The sequence below is a fragment of the Diabrotica undecimpunctata genome, chromosome 6 (genome assembly GCF_040954645.1).
Source record: "Diabrotica undecimpunctata isolate CICGRU chromosome 6, icDiaUnde3, whole genome shotgun sequence".
Classification (NCBI taxonomy): Eukaryota; Metazoa; Arthropoda; class Insecta; order Coleoptera; family Chrysomelidae; genus Diabrotica; species Diabrotica undecimpunctata.
The window spans coordinates 6,801,352-6,824,435 of NC_092808.1; the positions used below are offsets into that span (position 1 = coordinate 6,801,352).

Sequence of the window (23,084 nt, forward strand, 5' to 3'; positions counted from 1 at the left end):
CTTTCCTTTATTTGCCATACTTCACTACTGTAGGTAATTATACTTTTAATGATTGTGTTATATATCATGTGCTTGTTATTATTAGAGATTGATTGATCCCAAAGGATACTATTGAGAAGGGAAATTGCTTTTCTTGCTTGGTTGTTTTTATCCTCTATTGTGTCGTCTACGTTGCCTTCTTTTGTGATGATCATACCTAAATATTTATATGTGTTGCAATGTTTAATAACTTCTCCATCTTCCAATATGAGGTCCTGTTGTTTCCCGCCGATACACATATACTCGGTTTTTTGGATATTGATTTCAAGTCCCCATTTTTTATACTCCTCGATTAGTTTTCGAGTCATAAGCTCAATATCTTCATCATCTTGTGCTATCACTAGTTGATCATCTGCAAATGACAAAGTGTATATGCCATTGTTGTTATTCGGCATTCCCATATTTCTACATAGATAAATTTTAAATAATGTCGGGGAGACAAAGCAGCCCTGTTTAAGGCCTTTATTCATTTGGAATCCACTTGACAGATTATTTCCAACCTTTACCTTTGAGTTAGCATTAGCGTACAGTTCCTTCGTCGCATTTATTAAATTCATGTTTGTTTTCTCTAACGCTTCCCATAATTTATAATGTGGTACGCTATCATAAGTCTTTCGTAGGTCTACATATAATAGATGTACTTCTTAACTTCATACTAATGCCTCTGTAATTGTCACATTCATCCCTTCTGCCTTTTTTGTGTATAGTGGATATGAATGATGTCTTCCACTCCTCTGGAGTTGTCATTCCATTAATGCAGTTTTGGAACAGTTTGGCTAAACTTGTATAACTTGTATATAGTTTGGTTGTACCGTGTTTAATTAACTCTGCAGGGATGTTACCTGGCCCCGGTGCTTTGTTATTTTTTAGAGATCTACATACATCTTCCACTTTTGTCGTTGTTATTCTTATGGGTGATGTTTAAATATTTATATTTTGTGTTTCGTTGCTCTCTTTAAATTGTGGTCTTATATATAATAAATAAATATAAATAAGAATAAATACAATAATAATGCTAATATTTGGCATCTTTCCTATGCTGTTTTACGAAGTTGAGCTATGGACTCTCACAGACGCTACCTGCATGAAAAATGAGGCTTTCAAAAGTAGTAGGTAGTTTGCAAAATACAGATTGTCATGCATGATGATCGCCAACATTCAAACGGACATTTTAACAGACAAGAGGTAAAAATTTATTCAGTGTCTGTAGCAGGGCATCGCTATCATTCTTAAGCTTTTTATTGGATTGGGCAACATCTTCAATTGTAGATGGTCTTTCGTTTAGGTTGAATAGGTTCCAATCATTTCGATCTTCTAAGTTGTTACCTGATTTTCGATATGATTTTTGAATTTTGCGTCGAAAAATTCTATCCATCGCATTGATTCAAACCCACTGAGGGAGTATATTTAGAATATTTTCCTTTTCTATATTACAGCTCCTTATTCTTGGCTAAAACTCTTTTTTCATTTTTTTAGTTTTGATTACGGTTTAGTTTACACCTATATACTATATTATTTATCTATGGTTTACACAGTAACATTTACACCTACGTGTTAAAAATGTCCAACTGTACCTGTTTATGAAATCTAATGTTACCTTAATGAGTTAAAACATCTTTATATCTGTTTTTTACAATATTTCCGGAATTTATTCCAACAAAATTAAATTAAGAAAATTTATATTCAAGAAATAGTAACTTTACGGACTAAGTTATTTAATAATGCCTTTTTAATATCATATTATACAAAATATCCATTAAAATCCATTTTTTTACCCCGGCTATGGTACATTAATTACATCTACATAAAAAACAAGATAATTATGTTGAAATTACTTTTGTAAAACAAATCAGTCAATATTAGATCATTTGCAACACTCAAAATAAACTAAAGTATATTTTTTTAAATTTACTAACTGATTATTTGACTTATGTTAAATTATGTTGTATTATATGTTTGAATTTTTGTATTTTACAATTATGTATTATATTGTTTTTCATGTTAACATGGCTTGCGAACTATTCCAATCTCAACATTTAGTAAGTACTTTTTACGAATACAATGTCATATAACTAATTATAAACTATTTTAGTTGTCTTTATAAAGAAACTAAACAATTTCGAAAGCTCGACTTTTAAGGATAGAGTCTACATAATATTATGTTAGTGTTTAAATCACTAGGCCTTTTGACTGCAACCTCACGAATTGAGTTGATATTTTACATAAAAATTAGTTGGAGTTAATATCCCCCTTAGACATTTCCGTTATTTTTAGTTGCTTGGGCACTCAAAGGTTAAGGAAATATGTCTAAAGTAAATGTTAATATGACCGAGCCACATTTAATATTATTAAAAACTTCTCTTATTATATTTTTTCTTTTCAAATTTTCTTTAAGTTTCTCTGTTATGTTTTGGCGGTTCTTCAAGGCCTCTTCGCTTTGCGCGTCTTACTCTCTCGGTCTATCTCGGAAGTACATTTCCAGTTTCTTTTATTATTTATTCATACTTATAAAAGCATTAAAATATAAATATAATTATTTTTATGGTTATAATATTTATTTAATTATTTATTGGAGTTCGTCATCATCGATTAACTTTAAAAATTTTACGATACAAACAATAATGACCTGAAATATCGGTAACCTGTTACTTTAAAAGCTTTGGATTCAAGCTTTGAAGGTTATTTTGAGTTGTTTGTATTGCTACCGTGAATATTAGGTCGTAATGTTAAGGTTTTCTTTTCTTTTCTTATCGATTGTTTGTGTTCATTGGAGAAGAAAATTGTTATTTCGCGATCTAATGGTTTTGATATTGATTTTGTATAAATATTGAGCACTATGATGTATCATTTTTGTAAAATACACGGCGTAAACTCAAATTATAACACATTTTTTACTGCATTTTTGTTAATATGGCTTCAGTTAAAAATGTCGTGGCACTTAGTGTGTGCAGACAGAAGTGAATACTTCTTACAGGGTGTTAGTAATATTAGTAGATTATTAAAATTTCATGTCTGCTAATTACTGAGTTGTTAATATTTTTTATAATTTAAAAAATCCTAATTTTTTTCTTTAAAAATTTTCTTTAATGATTTAAGTAATTTTCAAAATTTGTTAAATATAATATAGAGTTTATTCATCATATACATTTTCATTATTATCTTGTAATATGCTTAATTATTTAATTTTAATTATCATTATATTCTAAAAAGAATTATGAATAGTGGGTGGGTATATTAATTAATTTTCAATAAAAATTTTCCTTTTGAAAATACTTACAGCCGGAAAAATAAAAGAAAAGGACTTATTTTGTATTTGCTGTCTTTTTCTATAAATAGCAAATGTTTGTTTTTTGGTAAATTGGAAAATTTAACCCATTTTAAACTGATTTTTTCGGAATTTTGCCAAAAAAATTTTCATAAATTACTTGAGGAATAGGAAACAACTAGTTAGGGCAAATGAAACTGACTCTAGTCACAAAACCATTGTATGTAGAGTACCACAAGGTTCAGTATTAAGTCTTCTACTTTTCCTTATCTTTATAAATGACCTCACTAACTTAAAAATCGATGGAAAAATGTTTCTTTTTGCTGATGATACCAGCATAACCTGGAGGAACTCTAATATTGCAACTGTTCATGCAATTATAACTTCTGATCTACTTTAAATAAAAACCTGGCTCGACTCTAATTTACTCCCTTTTAACGCGGATAAGATAGTAGCATTATCATATAAAGGAGCTCTTCAACCCTTGCTTCTTAATAACAGCCAGATTAGTATCGTTGATTCTGTAAAATTTCTTGGTATTTTTATAGACAGCAACCTTAAATGGTCCCTTCATATCGATTTGTTAAGTAAGAAACTAGCCTCAGCCTGCTATGCAATAAGATCTGTTTCGAAGGAAATCAATTTAGCATTTTCCAAAATAAAATACTTTTCATACTTCGAGTCTCATCTTCGATATGGCCTTCCTTTTTGGGATTCTAGTACAGCTACCCAATCTGATGTTATTTTTAAATTACAAAAAGAGCAATACGGTATCTTTTTGGCCTCAGTAGAATAACACATTGCAGAAGCTACTTCAAAAATCACGGGTTTTAACTCTTCCCTCTTTATATATTCTAGAAACTGATTTCTTAATTCGTAAACACCTACGTATTTTTCCAGCAAGACCTATTCATGACTACTCCACCAGAAATTCAAGCGATTACCGATCCCGTCCACTGAGTTGGTAAAGATATATATATATATATATATATATATATATATATATATATATATATATATATATATATATATTATATTCTATATTATATTCGGCAAAAAAATTATACAACCATCTCCATTTGCAACTTAAATCTACAACTTCTTTTCTTAAGATCTCAGTGGTACAAAGATTTGTCATCAGCAATCTCTCACATACATTTTAGAACCTTTAAAAACCTGTACAAAATTTTTTTAAGCTGTTTTTTCTTTACTAGCCTAAATCCCTGGAATGAAGAATATAAAAGTTTGATTACATCCTTCACAAATTCCTATGTACCTATATAGTTATTTTTTCCATTTCTATACTGGGTTTGTAAGACGGAATATAATAGTTAATTATGTATGTAATTTTCTATTATATAAGAAATATTATATGTATACCGTCGTTACTTAATTGAACATTTTAAATTTTTTATTATTATTGAATTGGAATAAAGAAGTTGGCATCTAAGAATCTAAGTTCTAAATTGGTGGTTTTGCATAGAGGAAATGACTAGTAATAAGAAAATATATTGATTTTACTAGCGCCTTAAATAACTGAATACTAAATTCAAGTTTAAAATATAATAGAAACATTAGTTACACGGTAAGAAGACAAATATAAGGATACTTTTCATATAGAAGCGGCTTTTATGAAACTTTAATGCAAAGTGGATAGAAATCACACTTTTGTATTATAAAAGAAGATAATTATACATTTCTACTACTATTTTATGTATGATGTACAGCTGCGGCCATTCAATAGTTTACACCCTTACATAATATCTATAATAGTATTTTTATAGTAGTCGATTTCCAGAATTGTTACCTCGTTTACATCGAGCTAGAATCTATAGAGAGGGCATCACGTGACTAAAAACGACGTCACCTCGGCCATATTGTTATGATCGTTATGTAAGATCGTGTATGATTGTTTACGTTTGTTATTTTTAGAATATTTTTTAGTTTTAGCACTTGTATAGTAACTGTAATATTATATTGTAATAAATCATGAATGTGTTGCTTGTGTGAGTCCATTTTACAAAAGAGGTAAAAGATGTAAAATTAATTAATATTCCTCTCCTACCAAGTAATGTAGTGCCAATAAGCCACCTTTTTTAAAGTTTTATGTCTGTTTGTCCTTTTAATTGTGTTCTATTTGTCCCTAATTATGTTTTAGTTTTATAATTTTAACATTTGACATCACAATTCTTTGCCTAACAGAAATTAAATGCTTTTATCCAAAAGTTGATAATTACAAGTCAAAAGAAATTGCACGCCCACAAAATAGTACAACTACTCTCATTCATTGTCATATAACTGTCCTCTTTCTGTGTAAAAATTTCAATAATTTAACACACATTTCAAAAAATATATCTCTTTAATAAATTTCTGGAGAATCTGAAGAATATTAGGAAGAAATTCTGGAGAAAAGTTGACACAAATAGTATGGGGGCGAAAAACAAATGCTAAAATTTATAAAATGTTCGACGAAGGAAGAATGAGCGATTTTGTCAAAGCTAAAAGATTCCAGTAGCTAGGTAATCTTGTTAGAAGGGAGGACTGCAGAGAGGTAAAGAACATAGTATGGAGAACACCGGAATACAAGAGAAAAAGCGACAGACCGAGGAGAAGATGGAGGGAAGCAGTTGCGGAAGATCTACAAGAAAAGAAGATAGAAAATTGGAGGAAAGAAGCTAGAGACAGAAGGAGATGGAAAAGAATTAGTAAGCTATGGGCCTAAAATGGCCTGCTACAAGCTTTAATATATTTATAAATAGTTACAAAAAGTTACTGATATAAAACTGCCTCTTATTTTATTGACCATCTAAAAATGTATGTACTGTATTAAAGGTAAATTATATTAAACTATTATGACAAAAAGAAAACAACCAAGAATATTTTCAGAATTTATTTTTAAATACTTTCAAAACTTTTTTACTTTTACATGTAAAATATCACTGATTAACCTTCTCATAGTTGTTGTCTTTGTTTCTTTTTCCGTCAATTTTTTCAGCTTTTGTATGGATTTTCAGGGTGATCTTTAAGACTGAAAAGAAAACAGATGTTAGAACTTATTTGTATAAATTTTAACTACAATTTGAATATTATGAACATAAAAGTGTGAGACAAGTTTAATTTAAAGGACTTCAAATAGTGGAGAAAAAATTCGTTGTGTGGTTCGTTGGAGAAAAAATTCGTTACTGTCTATATATTAAGGAAAGAAATTCTAGAAAGTCATACAATTGATGTCATTCTTCTGAACGAAACTTGGTTGTCACAAAATAAAAATTTATATATTAAAGGTTTTAATAATGTTAGAGTTGATCGACGTGATGGCTATGGAGGCGTTGCCGTTTTAGTTGCAAACAACATTTCCTTTTCAGATATAAAATTCAAAACAAATTATAATCCAAATATAGAGGTTTGCGGTGTCTTTCTAGAACAAGTTAAATTATCAATAGTATGTGTTTACAAACCTCCTAAAATATATGTCTCATCCAAAGATTGGGAAAATTTATTTGGACAAATTAAAGGCAGAGTTTTAATTGGGGGCGACTTTAATAGTCATCACTGTAGGTGGGGTTCCATACAGGATAGTGCACAAGGTAATATTTTAGTTGATGCTTTAGACAATACTAATCTAATTTTACTCAATGACGGAAGACCAACCAAAATATCCAGACCAAACGAACGTCCTTCAATGATTGACTTAACATTAGTATCTCCTCATTTAACAGGCTTTACTACCTGGAATCCTCTAAATGACTCACTAGGTACAATCCACATCCCTATCCAAATCACCCTAGATTTGAAATATTCCCCAAGAACAATCCATACCTCCACAAAATGGAAAGAGTCTTCAGCGAACTGGTCTATATTTGAAAATTACTTAGAAAAATGCCTTCTAGACACTCATTCTATAGATGTTACATCTTTGGAAATGTTTAATAACTTAATAAAAACAATTAGCGAAGCTGCAGACTCTGCTATGATTACTCAAAAATCATTTCAACCAAAATCCGGTCTTCCCGTATGGTGGGACGACGAATGTAAAAATTTAATATCGTGTCGAAAAAAAGCTTTTCGAGAGTATAATATTGTCTCAAATCTTGAAAATTATTTAAAATTTAAACACATCCAAGCCAAATGCAAAGTTGCTTTTATGAAAAAACAAAAAACATCTTGGATCAACTTTGTAAAAACTATCAATAAAAATACACCGCTCAACAAAATATGGAAATTTGTTAATAAAATGGCTAACAAAAATTATCATTCAAAGACACAACCAATTTCAACAGAGCTAATAGAAGAGCTACTTGACAAGTTCGCTCCACCATACGTGCAAGACCAATTAAAACACGTATCAATATGCAATTCCAGTAAATTTAAATTACTAGAAAATCCAATAAACATCCAAGAACTGGATGCAGCTATTAAAATATCAAAATCTACTGCGCCCGGGAAAGATTATATTACTTATTCCATAATTAACCACCTTCCCGATAAGGCAAAAAATCACTTATTAAAAATATTTAATGATTGGCTTTTGAAAGGAAATTACATTGACAAAATGAAAGAAACAATTATATGTCTTTTTATCAAACCCAACAAAGACAAAACTCTCTCATCGTCTTATCGACCCATTTCTCTATTGTCTTGTATAACAAAAACTTTCGAAAGAATTATAAAAAATCGTCTTAACTGGACAGTCGAACACTATAATCTTTTGCCAAGCACTCAATACGGATTTCGATCTGGTCTGGGAACACTAGATGCAATAAGTCACTTAACAACAGATATCCAACTAAATTTTTCAAAAAATAAATATTTAGCATGTTTCTTTCTAGACCTTAAAGGCGCTTACGACTGTGTTAATTTAACAGTAATGCATTCAAAGTTATGCAAACTGGGGTTGTCCACAAATTTATCCGCTAATATAGTTAATCTTTTTAGCAACCGAACTTTATATATCAGAGACCATAGTAATCAGTTATATGGTCCACGAATAACTCATACAGGATTACCACAGGGGTCTGTATTAAGCCCAATTCTCTTCAACATATTTTCGGCAAGTACACACGACATTTTTGTTGATTCCATAAAATGTATACAGTACGCCGATGATATATGTATTTACTCCGTCCGTGATTCATATGACGATTGTGTGGAGGTCCTGGAACACATCATGAAACTAGTAGATAATTGGACTAAAGACCACGAACTTACTATATCCCCAGAAAAATCTGCCATTATGATATTTACAAGACATAGGTTACGTACGCCTGATAGTCTACACCTGTCAGGATATGATATACCCGTTGTCACTGAGTATAAATATCTTGGTATAATCCTAGACCCCAAATTACTATGGTCTAAACATGTCCAATACGTAAAAAAAAGATGTGAGAAAGGCATCAATCTCCTTAAATGTGTCACTTGCAGGAAATGGGGTGCTGATCCCAAAGTTGCATTGATGTTTTACAGGACCTACGTGCGATTAATTTTGGATTACGGATGTGTGTTATACGGATCAGCAAGCAAAACACATTTACTAAAAATAGATCGTATTCAGTTTAAAAGTTTGAGATTAACTTTGGGTGCTATGAAATCAACACCATGTCCCCTGTTACTTGCTGAAAGTAATGAAATGCCACTAGAATATCGTAGAAATTTATTAGCAACAAAATATGTATTAAAATTAAGGGCTAGAACAAGTGGCCTACTAAGTATGCTGTATGAATTATCCATTCAAAATCTAGTAAACAATTATTGGAGAATAAAAAATTCACCACCATTAGCAGATGCCTTTCTGGAAACCAATGATTTACCGGTTACACTTTCAACAAATTATATTAAACCATCTTATAAATTAGAATTTAATACAATCTTCAAAAAATTAAATATTATATTTCCGAAATATTCAGATTCACATCAAATAAATAACAAGCTGTTGAACTCCATATTGAGTGAATATACTAATAAAACTATAATTTACACAGATGGCTCTAAACTGAACGATGGGAAAGTAGGGTCTGCAGTGTATATTCCTTCCAAAAACAAATCACTTAAAATAAAACTTCCTCCACATTGCTCTATTTACACAGCAGAAGCGGTAGCTATTAGGAAAGCTCTGGATTGGCTAGAGCACGCAAATTTGCAAGATGCTGTGATCATCTCAGACTCTAAGTCAATTCTTAGTGGACTTAATAATACTGAGTTAAACCATAAAACATGTGAGCTAATATGTGACATTAAACAAAAAATGAGAAACAAAGATATAACATTTATTTGGGCAAAAAGTCACTCCGGGATAAAAGGTAATGAAATAGTAGACGAGCTCGCTAAGGATTCTACTCATTCAGGTATACAAGAACATATTTACACAGTATCAGACCTAATCAATTTTTATACTAAAAAAATAAATTTTAACTGGCAAGACAAATGGAAAATATTGGCGAATACTTCAAATAATCATTATTACAAGATCCATCCTACGTTACCATCCCTAACAGAATTACCACACATATTCCATTATAATATATCTAAACGATCAGCAGCAACTATCACAAGATTAAAAACTAGTCACGGTGCTGTTCCTGCTCACCTGGCTAGATTAAACATTATAGAATCAGCAAAGTGTTTATGCGATAATATTTCCCAGTGTGATGTTAATCACATCCTGTTTGGATGTATTAAACATAAAGCACTCTCATCTACGTTTTATGAAAACCTAGTTAAAAGTAATGTGCAACTTCCAGTAAACATAACCCACCTACTGTCATTGAATCAGAAATCTATATACGAACTTATATGTAATCACTTATATGCATCCGGATATATAATATAAATTTAGTACAATCAAGTTTTTAATTGATAAACATAACATAAATCATTTAAAAATCTGTGGCAAAAGGACTAGTTTCCATGCCAAACACACTATCATCATCATCATCATCATTATATATTAAGGATCTTGTTAAGGGTATATAAAGAAAATAAATACTTACGAAGGACTTAAAATATCCATGTGGAACAACCTTCCCTCTACGTCTTTATCCAAAGCCTCCAAAGCTTTCAAATCTTCAGCCTCAAGCGTAAAATCTAAGAAATTGAAGTTTTGCTTCACCCTCTCTGGTTTTACACTCTTGGGAATAACAACGATGTCATTTTGAGTTAAATATCTTAAGAGCACATGACTCGTACTTTTGTTGTGCTTTTCTGCGATTTTAGTTACCACTGGATCAGCAAGAAGACTGGGAATTTCGACTTCTCTAAAATGTAGAGATTTAAAATGTAGGGTAATATTATGTAAATATCGATTATAAATAACTTAATTATAACTATATTTTTTACTATGTACCTGCCGAATTTTTTCATCAAGACCTTTAATCCAGGTGATCCAAGTGAACCGTAAGACACGACGACAATATTATGCTTCTTGCAATAATCTCTTAGTTTTTTCTGCTGGAAGTACACGTGCAATTCCACTTGAGTGTTGGCTGGTTGAATTCTACAATTTTTCACGATTCTGTCGATCTGGTTTACGTTGAAGTTGGAAATACCGATGGTTCTTGTTCTTTTCGCATCTACTTGCTCTTCCATTTTCTAAAAGGTGTAAATAATTATTTTATATATGCTGTAGAGACAAGATATCTAGCTAAAGGGAGAGGTAGAGTCTCTTACGGTTATACTAGACTCAAAAATTACCTGGAATTGGCAATTAGAAAAACTCAGTGTCAGATACATTTATGAGAAATGATGGGGATTAAGACCGCAAATAGTGCACTGAGGATACACTATGTTGATTAAATTCCCAATTACCAATGCAGCTAAGATATAGTAGACTAAGACACTTGCGTGTGTGTGGGTAACTAATGCCATAGGTATTACTTTAATAGCAGCTATGGAGGTTCTACTAGATCTGCCTGCCTTACTTTTGATAATGCAAGAATAGGCAAGATTGGAGAGATATACAGAATAAACAATTACTGAAACTTTACATTGAAGGGAAGGATATATGTGTATCACAAGGACTGTAACGAAGGACATGCTTAATGAGGAATCGGATCATATGACGAAAATATATAGAAACAAAAATTCAAGAATTCATATAGGATGTATATTCCAAATATGTATGTATGGAGAAACAAAGATCTAAGAATTGGCGAAAACTTTGACTTGAAGAGCAACTGCACCGTTTTCGAAGAGGAGATTTATGCGATACTGCAATATGTAAAGGAAAATAATGAAAGAGCATATGAAAAAAAAAACAGATCCATATATTGTCTGACAATCAAGCGACAATAAAGACACCCGCGTGCTAGGAAGTGACGTCCAGACTGAGGTGAGACTGTATCAAAGAACTGAATAAACTGGGAGATCGAAATAAGGTTAATCTTGTCTGTTAATCGACTCAAATGGACCTGCTGGAAGCACCAAAAGCTGCAAATTCATAAAAAACATGAGCGAAATTGGGAAAAAATCCCAAAACAAACATATGGAAAAATCTTTATTGGTAGACTGTGTACAAAAAGAAAAGAGGAACTGCTCGATATGGCCAGAAATAAACTGAATACAGTAAAAGGAATATTAATCATGCATATACCAGTAAGGGACTTCCTGAATAAAATATGCATTTACAATGGAGACTTTAAATGCAGACTCTGTGATAAGGAACTAGAAACTGTAAAACATGTATTATACAATTGTGAGGCGCTATATTATTAATATTAATAGAAGATCCTGGTATATTTAGACACACCAAGCAAAAGACCTGTACAAACTTTTACAGGGGTACAAAAGTTATAGACTGGATGTAGAAAACAACACAATAATAAGTTTCAGCGTCAGTGATAACGGGAGATCTTTTGGATCAGACGGTCTCAGAGAGCAAAAAAAACTTTATATCATATACAGAACGAAATTGTACAATAATAATAAATAGTATGACAAAGGAATGTAGTAGATTTGTGGATTCATCATTATCATTCAATCTTCGCTTATCAACTGCTGGACATAGATCTCCCTCATAATTTTCTATCTATTTCGATCTTGTGCCTCTTGCATCCAATTCCTATAACAACGTTTTAGATCGTCAGGCCAACGTGTTGGTGGACGACCTCTGCTTCGGTAGGCATCATCTCTTGGTCTCCATTCCAGTATCCGCTTTGTCCATCTATTATCTGTCATTCTAGCCACGTGACCTGCCCAGTTCCATTTCAGTGTTGCTACTCTCTCTACTGCATCAGCCACTCCTGTTCTTTGTCGTAGCTGGCGATTTGGGATCTTGTCTCGTAGTGAATCGCCCAACATAGCACGCACCATCGCCCTTTGACACACACGGATCTTTTGAACTGTTCTCCTTGTCATGGTCAACGTTTCCGCACCGTAAGTTAACACTGGCAAAACACACTGATTAAACGTTTTTCTTTTAAGGCATATTGGTAAATCAGACGATTTGAAAATATGGTTCAGCTTGCCGAAGGCTGCCCAAGTCAGTCTTATACGACAGGGAAGCTCAACGGTTTGGTTATCTTTTCCTATGCGAATCTCATGACCTAGGTATTTATAGGCCATTATCTGGTCTATGGATCTTGTTTCTACGCATATATCTTCGCTAACTACAAGGTTTGTCATCATCTGGGTTTTAGATATATTTATTTTCAATCCACCTTCTAGCGAGGAAAGGTAGAGCTGATTTAAAAGTTCTTTGGCCTCATCTATCCTATCAGCTATTGTACAATATCATCTGCAAACCTTAGATGGCTAAGCTTTTCTCCGTTTATGTTTATGCCATTGTGGGTCAGTTTTGCCCTTTTACATATATATTCCAAAAGCGTAGTGAACAGTTTAGGCGATATGGTGTCCCCCTGGCGTACTGAACGTTGTATTGGGAATTTATGGGTTTGATGATCACCCACTCTAACACTGGCTGTTGCGTTTTGGTATATGTGTTTGAATATATTTATATACCGATAGTCAATTCGGCATTCCGTCAAGGCTTCCAACATTTTTTGTTGATTTACGGTGTCGAATGCCTTTTCATAGTCGACAAATATTAAAGCTAGTGGTTTATTATATTCAGTGCATTTTTCTATAAGATTTTTTATTACCAGTAGGTGATCGTTTGTTCCATAGCCTTTTAAACCCTAAAACCCGCCTGTTCTATGGGCTGATAAAATTCCAATTTATTTTCTAGTCGTTTCGTAATTATTTTTGTAAATAGTTTATAAATATGTGAAAGTAGACTTATGGGCCTGTTATTCCTGAGGTCAGTAGCATCCCCTTTTTTATGAAGTATGATAATTTCTGCGTTATACCACTGGGTTGGTGTTATTGCTTCCTGCAAACATCTAGTGAATAGTTTGGCAAGGACCTGCCATAATCTTTTTCCAGCCACTTTCAAGGCATCTGCCACTATTTCATCGCCTCCGGGGGACTAATTGTTTTTCATTTTTTGCACTGACCTTCGAACTTCATTGGGTGTTACGTCCGGTAAAATTTCAGATCCCTGATTGATTATCTTTGGTAATGATCCACTCCGGTTACATTGTTGTTCTTTGTATAGTTGTCTATAAAAACTCTCTAGCGTGTTCATAATTTGAACTCTATCCTCAATGATTTTCCCCTGTTCATTTCTTAATTTGTGGTCGTTTTTTCTTCCAATGGACATGCTCTGTCTGAGTACTTTCAAGCTTTTGTTTTCTTCTATTACTCTAGTTATTTCCATCGTATTGTAGTTTGTGGATTCACAGGCAGTGAAAACAAAAAAGCTTGAAAGTGACATAAAATTTTTCACATCATCTGTAACATTAACTCTATTAAATAACGTATTTACAGTTGGATCAGGATCTTTTAAAGTTTTTATGGTGTCACAGTTTGCTGCATTACTAAAGAATTTTTTAAATCGATATAAAGTACACTTACCTTCCAAACAGCCAGATGATCCGTAGGTAAAGTTTCCATCGGTTTTCCCATTTCAATAAGTTTCATATGTACAGGGAAATGCACCAAATATAAATCAACATAGTCCAGTTGAAGCTTTTTTAATGATTCTGTCAGAGCTGGCTCAACCATATCGGGATGGATATGAGTCATTGGAAGCTTAGTAGTAATGAAAATATCTTCCCTCTTAAGCTTACCGGAAGTTAACCATCTATTAAGAACTTTGCCGATGACATGTTCGTTTTGGTACGCAGCTGCAGTGTCGATGTGGCGGTATCCAGTTTCCAAAGCTGCTTCAAGGGCAGCTTCGAGTTCTTCTTCATTGGTTGCCTAGAGAAAATAATAAATTATTGAAACCATATTATGGCAATGAACATATAAAATATATACTTATTGTAATGTTGAAATTTATAACTAAAATTGATCAGCAGGCTTTGAGATTATTAAAAATAACAGGTGAGGAGAATATCATGGTTTCCCAGGACAAGTTTACTAGAGATAGTGATTTCATTACACAACAAATTATCAAAAAAAAAAAAAAATTGCCCTAGAAAGACATAGTGCATTTATATATTTATACGAAGGCGAAAAAAGCTTTCGAATGATCGATAGTCACAAAATTTTTAAAATCATTTCCGATCTTCTGAAACATGGTATCTGAGTTCATTCACCAATGTTTTTAGCCAAGAAACCAGTTTTCTTTCTACACCTCTCCGACGTTCTCTTTTGCCTTTTAGAATTAGTTGTAGTATTCTGTATCAATTTCCCTCAATATATATGAAGAAAACCAAGTGCATGATTATTTCTAAGCAACATACAGTAGGACGGCTAGATATCGATGAAAAACAAGTAGAAAGAGTGAATAACTACAAATATCTGAGAACCTGGGTAAATGAAAACAATGACCAAGGTAGAGAAATAAGGACTCGCATTGAAATTGCAAGACAAGCATTTATAAAAATGATAACAATGTTTTTTAATCGAGACCTACCTCTGGAGCTGAGGATAAGAGCCTTAAGATGCTACGTGTTCCCGACTTTGTTGTATGGAATGGAAAGCTGGGCACTAAAAGTGGATTATATAAAGAAGTTGGAATCATTTGAGATGTGGTGCTATAGAAGGATTTTGAAAATACCATGGACCCAACGAGTTACAAATGCAGAAGTGTTAAGAAGGCTACAAAAGGATTGCGAGGTCATAAAGCACATCAAAACAAGAAAGCTGGAATATTTAGGTCACATTACCAGAGGTGCGAAATATGAGATATTAAGGCTCATAATGCAAGGTAAAATCAAGGGTAAAAGATCCATAGGAAAACGAAGAATTTCCTGGCTAAGAAACCTAAGAGAGTGGTATAGTTGCAGCTGTGATATATAGCTGTGATGATAGCCAACCTCCGATAGGAGAAGGATCCACAAGAAGAAGAATAGGGTAAACTACTTGCATTTTTTTGTATATATGTATACAATTATTTACGAGGTGTTGAATATTTTATGTATACAGGCATTTTTTGTAGAATTTATTTTGTAACAACTGAGTTGTTATCAACATGTCCTCGAAGACACTTTGTCTCAGGACCATGTAACCTATGTAGAGCCATACATTGCCATGTTACCAATTCCAACGGTAACTTGAACATCTTAATTTGCAATAATATATAATGTAACATATCTATAAAACGTTCTGTAATGTATTTGTGATATAGCCCGTTTGGGTATTTTATTATATACCTTTTATAAAGGATATGAAATAAAAAAAATTGTGATACATGGTATACAGCCAGCTACAGGAACTTAGTTTCCTAGAGGACTAAAATGTTAAAATTTCCAAAAGACTTATAATTTTAAAAGTAAAGCCATTAGATTAGTACCTATAATTGAGATTTGAATAAAATGTATGATTAAAGTGTAATTACGAAATTCTTTGTCTGATTATTTATCGGTTAATTAAATTACGGTAATTTATTTTTTTTTGCTTGTCATGGAAAATTATTGTTTAAACAATTTTAAACTTTCTTTGGTAGTGAACGTTGTACGATATCGTTATCTAATCTAATTTTAACATAATTTATTAAATATATATATTTAGTATTCTACCTAAATTATACTAAAGACTGGAGGGAAAAAGTTACAAAATTATTTACAAAGTTACAAATTACAGGTTATTTGTTACAAATATTAACCAGGTCACAGTATCCACAAACGATTCACGTTTACGTGATATTATATATATATATATATATATATATATATATATATATATATATATATATATATATATATATATATATATATATATATATATATATATATATCGAGAAAAGGAGTACGACCGTCAATCCAATATAAATTAAGAAACACTCGAAGTGGGGTTTTCGGTCAAAGTGGAGAAAAAAAGACAAAGAAGGTGGCTACTTCATCTATTTATTGAAGACGTTTCGCTTTCTAATCAGAAAGCATCATCAGTTCATCTAAAAAGAACAATATGAAAAACCAAACATCCATAGAAAAGTTATTATAAGTGTGTTACCTCAAAAAGATATGTAGCAGTTAATGATATTAAATATGTAAAGAAGCTTACGACCAACCATTGAGAATATATATAAAGATAACATAGCTATGGTAAGATGTAAAGGAAAACTATCGCAACCTATCAAATATAAAACTGGTATTAAACAGGGAGATTCGCTGAGCCCATTAATATTTAATCTGATAATGGATGAAATCATAAAGAAAGTTAAAAAAAGAAGAGTAGAGCAGAGCAGCAGGATGTCTCAACAACACAATCTGGAGAAACAAATACCTCACAACGGAAACGAAAACCAAGATATATAAATAACAATAAGACCGATAATGACGTACACAGCGGAAACAAGAGCAGATACGGCGAAAACACAAAGACTACTGGAAACAACAGAAATGAAAGTCTTACGAAAAATAACAAACCAAACTCTAAGAGACAAAGTAAGAAGTGAGGAAATACGAGCGAGATGTGGTATAGAGGAAATAAACGCGTGGACCAAAAGAAGAAAAGTGGAATGGAATCAACACATCGAAAGAATGACAGAAATTAGAATAGTACGAATAGCAAGAGACAAATCGCCAAATGGAAGAAGATCATTGGGATGACCGAGGAAAAGATGGTCAGACAACATCAATTGAGGCTAGAAACCGAAGTAAAACAGGCAGTTTGCCTATTTATAAAGTAGGAAGAAGAAGAAGAAGAAGAAGAAGAAGAAGGAGAAGAAGAAGCTTACAACAATGGACATTATAAGATTATGTTGTATAAACAATTATTGAAACTAAATACAGTTTACAAATTAACTCAAACTTAGTACAGCAAAAGACCATGTGGTAATTGTACATGTGTATAAAAAATATGTAAAAAACTTAAGTAAAACTTTTCTATGGAAGTTTGGTTTTTCATATTGTTCTTTTTAGATGAACTGATGATGCTTTCTGATCAGAAAGCGAAACGTCTTCAATAAATAGATGAAGTAGCCACCTTCTTTGTCTTTTTTTTTCTCCACTTGGACCGAAAAACGAAAATGAAAATTGAATAAATGCGTTGGAAATTTTGGTTACATAATTCTCTAGAAACCATTTCAACTTGTTTTTATAAAATGTTATAAAAAAATAAGAAGAAATTAATGTTACTCGTCAAATAAAATTAGATAAAATAATCTTTATTTACAAGACACTCCAAAAGCTAAACAATTTCAAGTAAATAAGTAGTAATCACAAAAAATATCAAAACAACATTAATATAATTAGTATTTGAATTTTTATATAAAATCTAATAAAGAGCGATTGAGAATATCTCAAGAATTAGTAAAGATAGATCAATTTTCCCGCTTATTATCCCTGATCATTATTTAGAATAAAACAAGTCAATGGAAAAGCGATAAAATTTAATACATTTAAATATATAGGCCAGTAAATTAGCCTTACACCTAACGGTAGAAAGGGTTAGGACTAAGTAAGTAAATAAAAGTGAAATACGGTGATACCGTGTAATTTTCTGTGTCACCAATCTTGTGATGTATTTTATATATTTTGTGCAAGATGTAATAAAATGGGGATGATATAGCCATCAAAATGTTTAATCGCGTTTGAAGCATCGATGAAGAGTTTCGTTAGAGAAAAAGATAGTTTAACCCATTTGGTCAGACTGTACTCGTCCGAGTACAGCAGCAGTGGTGATAAATCTTGCAAAAGAGTGGTACTCCATGTATATGTTCTTTTAAGAATTGTTCTACTCGATTTTTACAAATTATACTCTAGGTGGTGCTCCTCTTCCTAACCTTCGCCGCAGTTATTAAAAGCTTCTTCTTCTTCTAATGGCGCTACAACCCTTTGTGAGTCTTGGCCTGCTTAACAATGTTCTTCCATTTTGCCCTGTCGGATACTTTCCTTCGCCACTGCCTGATGTTCATGGTTTTAAGATCCCTCTCTACGTCGTCTATCCATCTTTTACGGGGCCTTCCTCTTGTTCTGTTTCCTTGGGGCTTCTATCTCTGGACTACTTTTACAGCTCGATTATCTGGCATTCTTTCTAGGTGACCAAGCCAGTTTAGTCTTTGTGATTTTACAAATCTGACAATATCTGCGCTCTGCATTAGTTCATCCAGCTCGTGGTTCATTTTAATTCTCCACGAACTATCGCTGCATTGGGTTGGTCCAAATATCTTCCTTAGTATTTTGCGCTCAAATATTCTCAGTTGATTTTCATCAGTGGTTGAGAGGGTCCACGTTTCACATCCATATGTGACCACTGGTCTAATTACTGTTTTGTAGATTCTCAGCTTAGACTCACGATTCAGTAACTTACTTTTCATTAAGTCTTTGTATGCATAAAAGCACCTATTACCGCTAAGAATCCGTGCTTGTATTTCTTGACTGATGTTGTTGTTGTCATTTATTATTGAGCCTAGGTAGGGAAAAGTGGAGGCATATTTGTAGGTATGGCTGTCTACCTTCAGATTCTCATGTTCATTCGATTTTGTGCACTCCATATATTTTGTTTTGCTTTCATTTATATATAGACCAAACGTAGCAGCTTCTCGTTTCAGTTCTATGACTTTTTCGCTCAATACCCTTTTGTTGCGGCTTATTATGGCAACATCATCCGCATATGCGCATATTTGCATAGATCTTGTATTAATACAGCCGTTTATATCCAGTTTTCTAACAACAGCTTCTAAAGTTAGATTAAAAAGTGTTGTTGATAAGGCATCCCCTTGTCTAACTCCATTTTCAATATCAAAGGCCTGCGTCATATCTCCATCTATTCTCACCATAGCTTTGGAACCCTCCAGAGTCATTCGTATAAGTTTAACCAACTTATTGGGTATCCCTAACATAGATAGTTGCTTTAACATCTTTTGTCGATCTACTCCATCAAACGCCTGTTTGAAATCGATATACAAGTTGTAAATAGGTATGTTATATTCAACACATTTTTCATGTATACCTCTTAACATATGTATTTGGTCTATAGTTGACCTCTTTGGTCTGAAGCCACATTGGTATTCACCAATAATCTCCTCCGAAAACGATTCCAGGCGGCTATATATAATTCCTGATAATATCTTGTAGATGACATTTAAAACTGTTATGCCCCTATAATTTTTGCAGAGTCGTTTGTCTCCCCCTTTGTACATAGGAAGTATGATTCCCACTTTCCAATCTTCTGGGATGACTTCTAGTGTCCATATGCGGTCGATTAGTTTATGTATACGCCTCCATAGCGCATGTCCACCATTCTTTATCAGTTCTGCAGTTATTCCATCTGTGCCAGGTGCTTTGTTATTTTTTAGATGTTTTATGACGTTTATCGTTTCTTCCAATGTTGGTTGCTCAACTAGTTGTTCTGCTGTGTGGTGAATTATCTCTTCATCTTCGTTTGGTTTTTTTTCTGGGTTTAACAGCTCTTGAAAATGCTCCTTCCACCTTTTCATTATTTCCTCTTTCTCGCTGATAATTGCCCCATTTTTGTCCTTGCAAACTGTTGATCTTGTTATGTATCCTTGGGTGCATTGCTTGATTTCCTTGTAAAATTTTCTAGCCTCTCTTCTGTTATTATAATCTGTAATTTGTTGTATTTTTCTATTCAACATTTCTCTCTTTTTCCTTCTGCATATTTTCTTTGCATCTTTTCTGAGTTCTTCATATGCCTTTCTATTCGATCGGGAATCCCTTTGTAGACATTTCTGTCTAGCTATATTTTTGCTATTTTAGTTATTAAAAGCTAACCTCTTTATTTCTGTTACATCATCCAAGTGTTAGCTATTTTGTGATTTTGAAATTAATTATCATTTTTTAACTTTACTGTTAAAATGGTAAGTACTGATAACGTTTATAGTTACCAAATAGACATGTACTCATGTGAGTACAGTGGATTTATATAAGATGAAATATGTTTATTTAGTTTTTTATTCTTTCAGGTTAAATATTTGTATTGGAATGGATTTATAAGAATTGCCGTCTACGAGTCCCATTGGATTTTATAGAAAACGTTATAAAACACTCACCTTAGCTTCAGATGACCTAGCGAGTTCCACTTATTAAGAAATATCGGTGGTAGTTATTCCTCTTGAGGTGGTCTATCAAACTGACAATAAGGACATACATGAGGACGATTTTCCGACTCAAAACTTTCTGAATGATGTTTTCAGACGAAGAAGAAAACCTTCTCCTTGCCATTAGAAGAGAAAATTTACTTAAAATAAAATAAAACCGAATAATTTACTGGACGGATGAAATTATTAATATTAGTATGACATATACAACAGGTTACAAGGGTGCTCTGGATAATATGAAAGGGCAAATCCGAGGTAAATCTCCTACCAAACTATTTGAGAAACTTTTCAACGACGAAATTCTTGAAAATATTAAACAGCAGACAAATTTATATACCGCTCAAAATAACAATAATCAATTTTATGTAACGCAGGAAGAGATAAAGATATTTCTGGCAATTTTACTTTTAACTGAATACCATAGATTGCCACGAGAGCACAATTATTGGTGTTTAGATGAAGATCTTCAGGTTCCTCTCGTGAATAATGCAATTTCAAGGAACCGTTGGAACAACCAAGAGACAAAATGAATAAAGTGAGGCTTTTGTTCAACAAATTAAATAAAAAATTTCAACAATTTGGCATATTCAATAAAGACTTATCAATTGATGAAGCGAAGATAAAGTATTTTAGGCATCACTTCTCTAAACAGTTCATAAGGGGAAAGCCCGTAAAATTTGGGTACAAGGAATGGATCCTTTGTAGTTCAACTAGTTATTGCTACAATTTTGACACTTATTGTGAAGCATAAGTGGGTAAACAGAAAGTCTCGGCGTTGCCTTTAGGACCACAAGTTGTTTTAAAAATCTTGATGTCGTTGATGTGCCCACTGACCATGAAGTATTTTTTGATAATTAGTACAATTTGATGAAACCTTTTATAGAGAAGGAAGGGCATTAGAACAACAGACATACCAAGAGAAAAATCGTATAAAAAATGTGCTTTGTCGCCTTCCACTGTAATGAAAAAGACGAATCGTGGATATCTCGAATATCCCTTTGGTAAAAAAAGTCTACTAATTTTTGTAAAATGGAAGGACAACAATGTGGTCATAATGGCATCAAATTACGATTGTATTGAACCACTTTCAAATGAGAAACGAACGTTATTATTTAAGAACATTCGGGAAATCTACTTATTCTAGAAAATGACTAGCAGAATTTGTTCCAATTAGTCTAAAAATGGATGAAAGCGGTCATTTTTCAATTAAAATAATCTATGTTATAACATTTTCATTTTAACACAATGTTTTATATTTTTGACTCGCGTCTTTTTGCTAAAAATTTAATTTGTTATGTCAAATATCAATGAATCTTTGCTTTTAACCCAGGTTCAACAAGAACATTCAAAAAACCAATATTACAGCGATAAATTGGTATTATTAGATCTAAAGATCTTATATAAGAGAACAAACGAAAAAAGAAATAAAGTCGTATTAAAAACGACATTTTTAATGTTAATGCCGATCAATCAAATCAATCTACAATTAAAATTTTCCATTAAAACTTTACTACATACCATCTTTTATATTCAGCGAGCTTTAAGATAAATGTAAATTTTATAAAAGTAAATATTACTTCCCCGGCTAACGAAAAAATAGTGGTGAGAGAGCAGAATGAAGATGTTAACGCCAGAATATTGTTACAGAACGAATCTGTACAAATCCTAAGACTTATACTCCCAGTATTTTCATTTTAAAACTGTTTATCTTAGTTTTTATGTAATAATAAAAATACATCTTACCTGCCATGTTCCCAGTCCTACTATGGGGATTTTTACACCTCCTATCATTGTTAGAGACATTTTTGTGTAATAATATAGTTAATGGAGATACACACTCTACAACAACAGCAATGAAACTGATAGACAATAATTCAAATTAATTGAATTTAACTAGGCAGCTTATCATGACGATTCATCAGGTAGACTAGATAATAATTTTAAAGATATTTTCCACGTTTTATGCAGAGCCGGAATTAGTGCCAATCGAATAAAAATATTTCTCGCTGTTTTCACACACTGGTTGGAAACGAAATGTTGAGTTAAATTAAAGCATACAAGCTATCCCAACTAAAAGGATTTATTGAAAAATTAGTTTAATCTTATATAATTTTTCCTGTTAATTTTGTTATTAAACAGGAACATACAGTGTGGCCCAATTACATTGCAAATACCTCTATAAATTTTGTTTTGTTCATTACATCAGAACTGTTAAACAATGGGTAAATGAAAATTTTCCAAACCGTTGAATAGTCTGTTGTTGTACTTGCAAGT

The 23,084-nt window shown here is 32.4% G+C and overlaps 1 protein-coding gene across 1 annotated transcript; it reads right to left on the minus strand.

Annotated features, from left to right (window-relative positions):
* Positions 1 to 6,179: 6,179 nt before the first annotated feature.
* LOC140443061 (1,5-anhydro-D-fructose reductase-like) lies at positions 6,180 to 22,711 on the minus strand. Its single transcript, XM_072534113.1, has 5 exons — positions 22,554 to 22,711; positions 14,213 to 14,560; positions 10,647 to 10,891; positions 10,294 to 10,557; positions 6,180 to 6,332 (listed from the first exon to the last, which is right to left on the minus strand). Exons 1-5 carry the CDS (start codon positions 22,611 to 22,613, stop codon positions 6,296 to 6,298), a joined length of 954 nt encoding a protein of 317 aa, XP_072390214.1. The 5' UTR covers positions 22,614 to 22,711; the 3' UTR covers positions 6,180 to 6,295.
* Between the last annotated feature and the right edge of the window lie 373 nt (positions 22,712 to 23,084).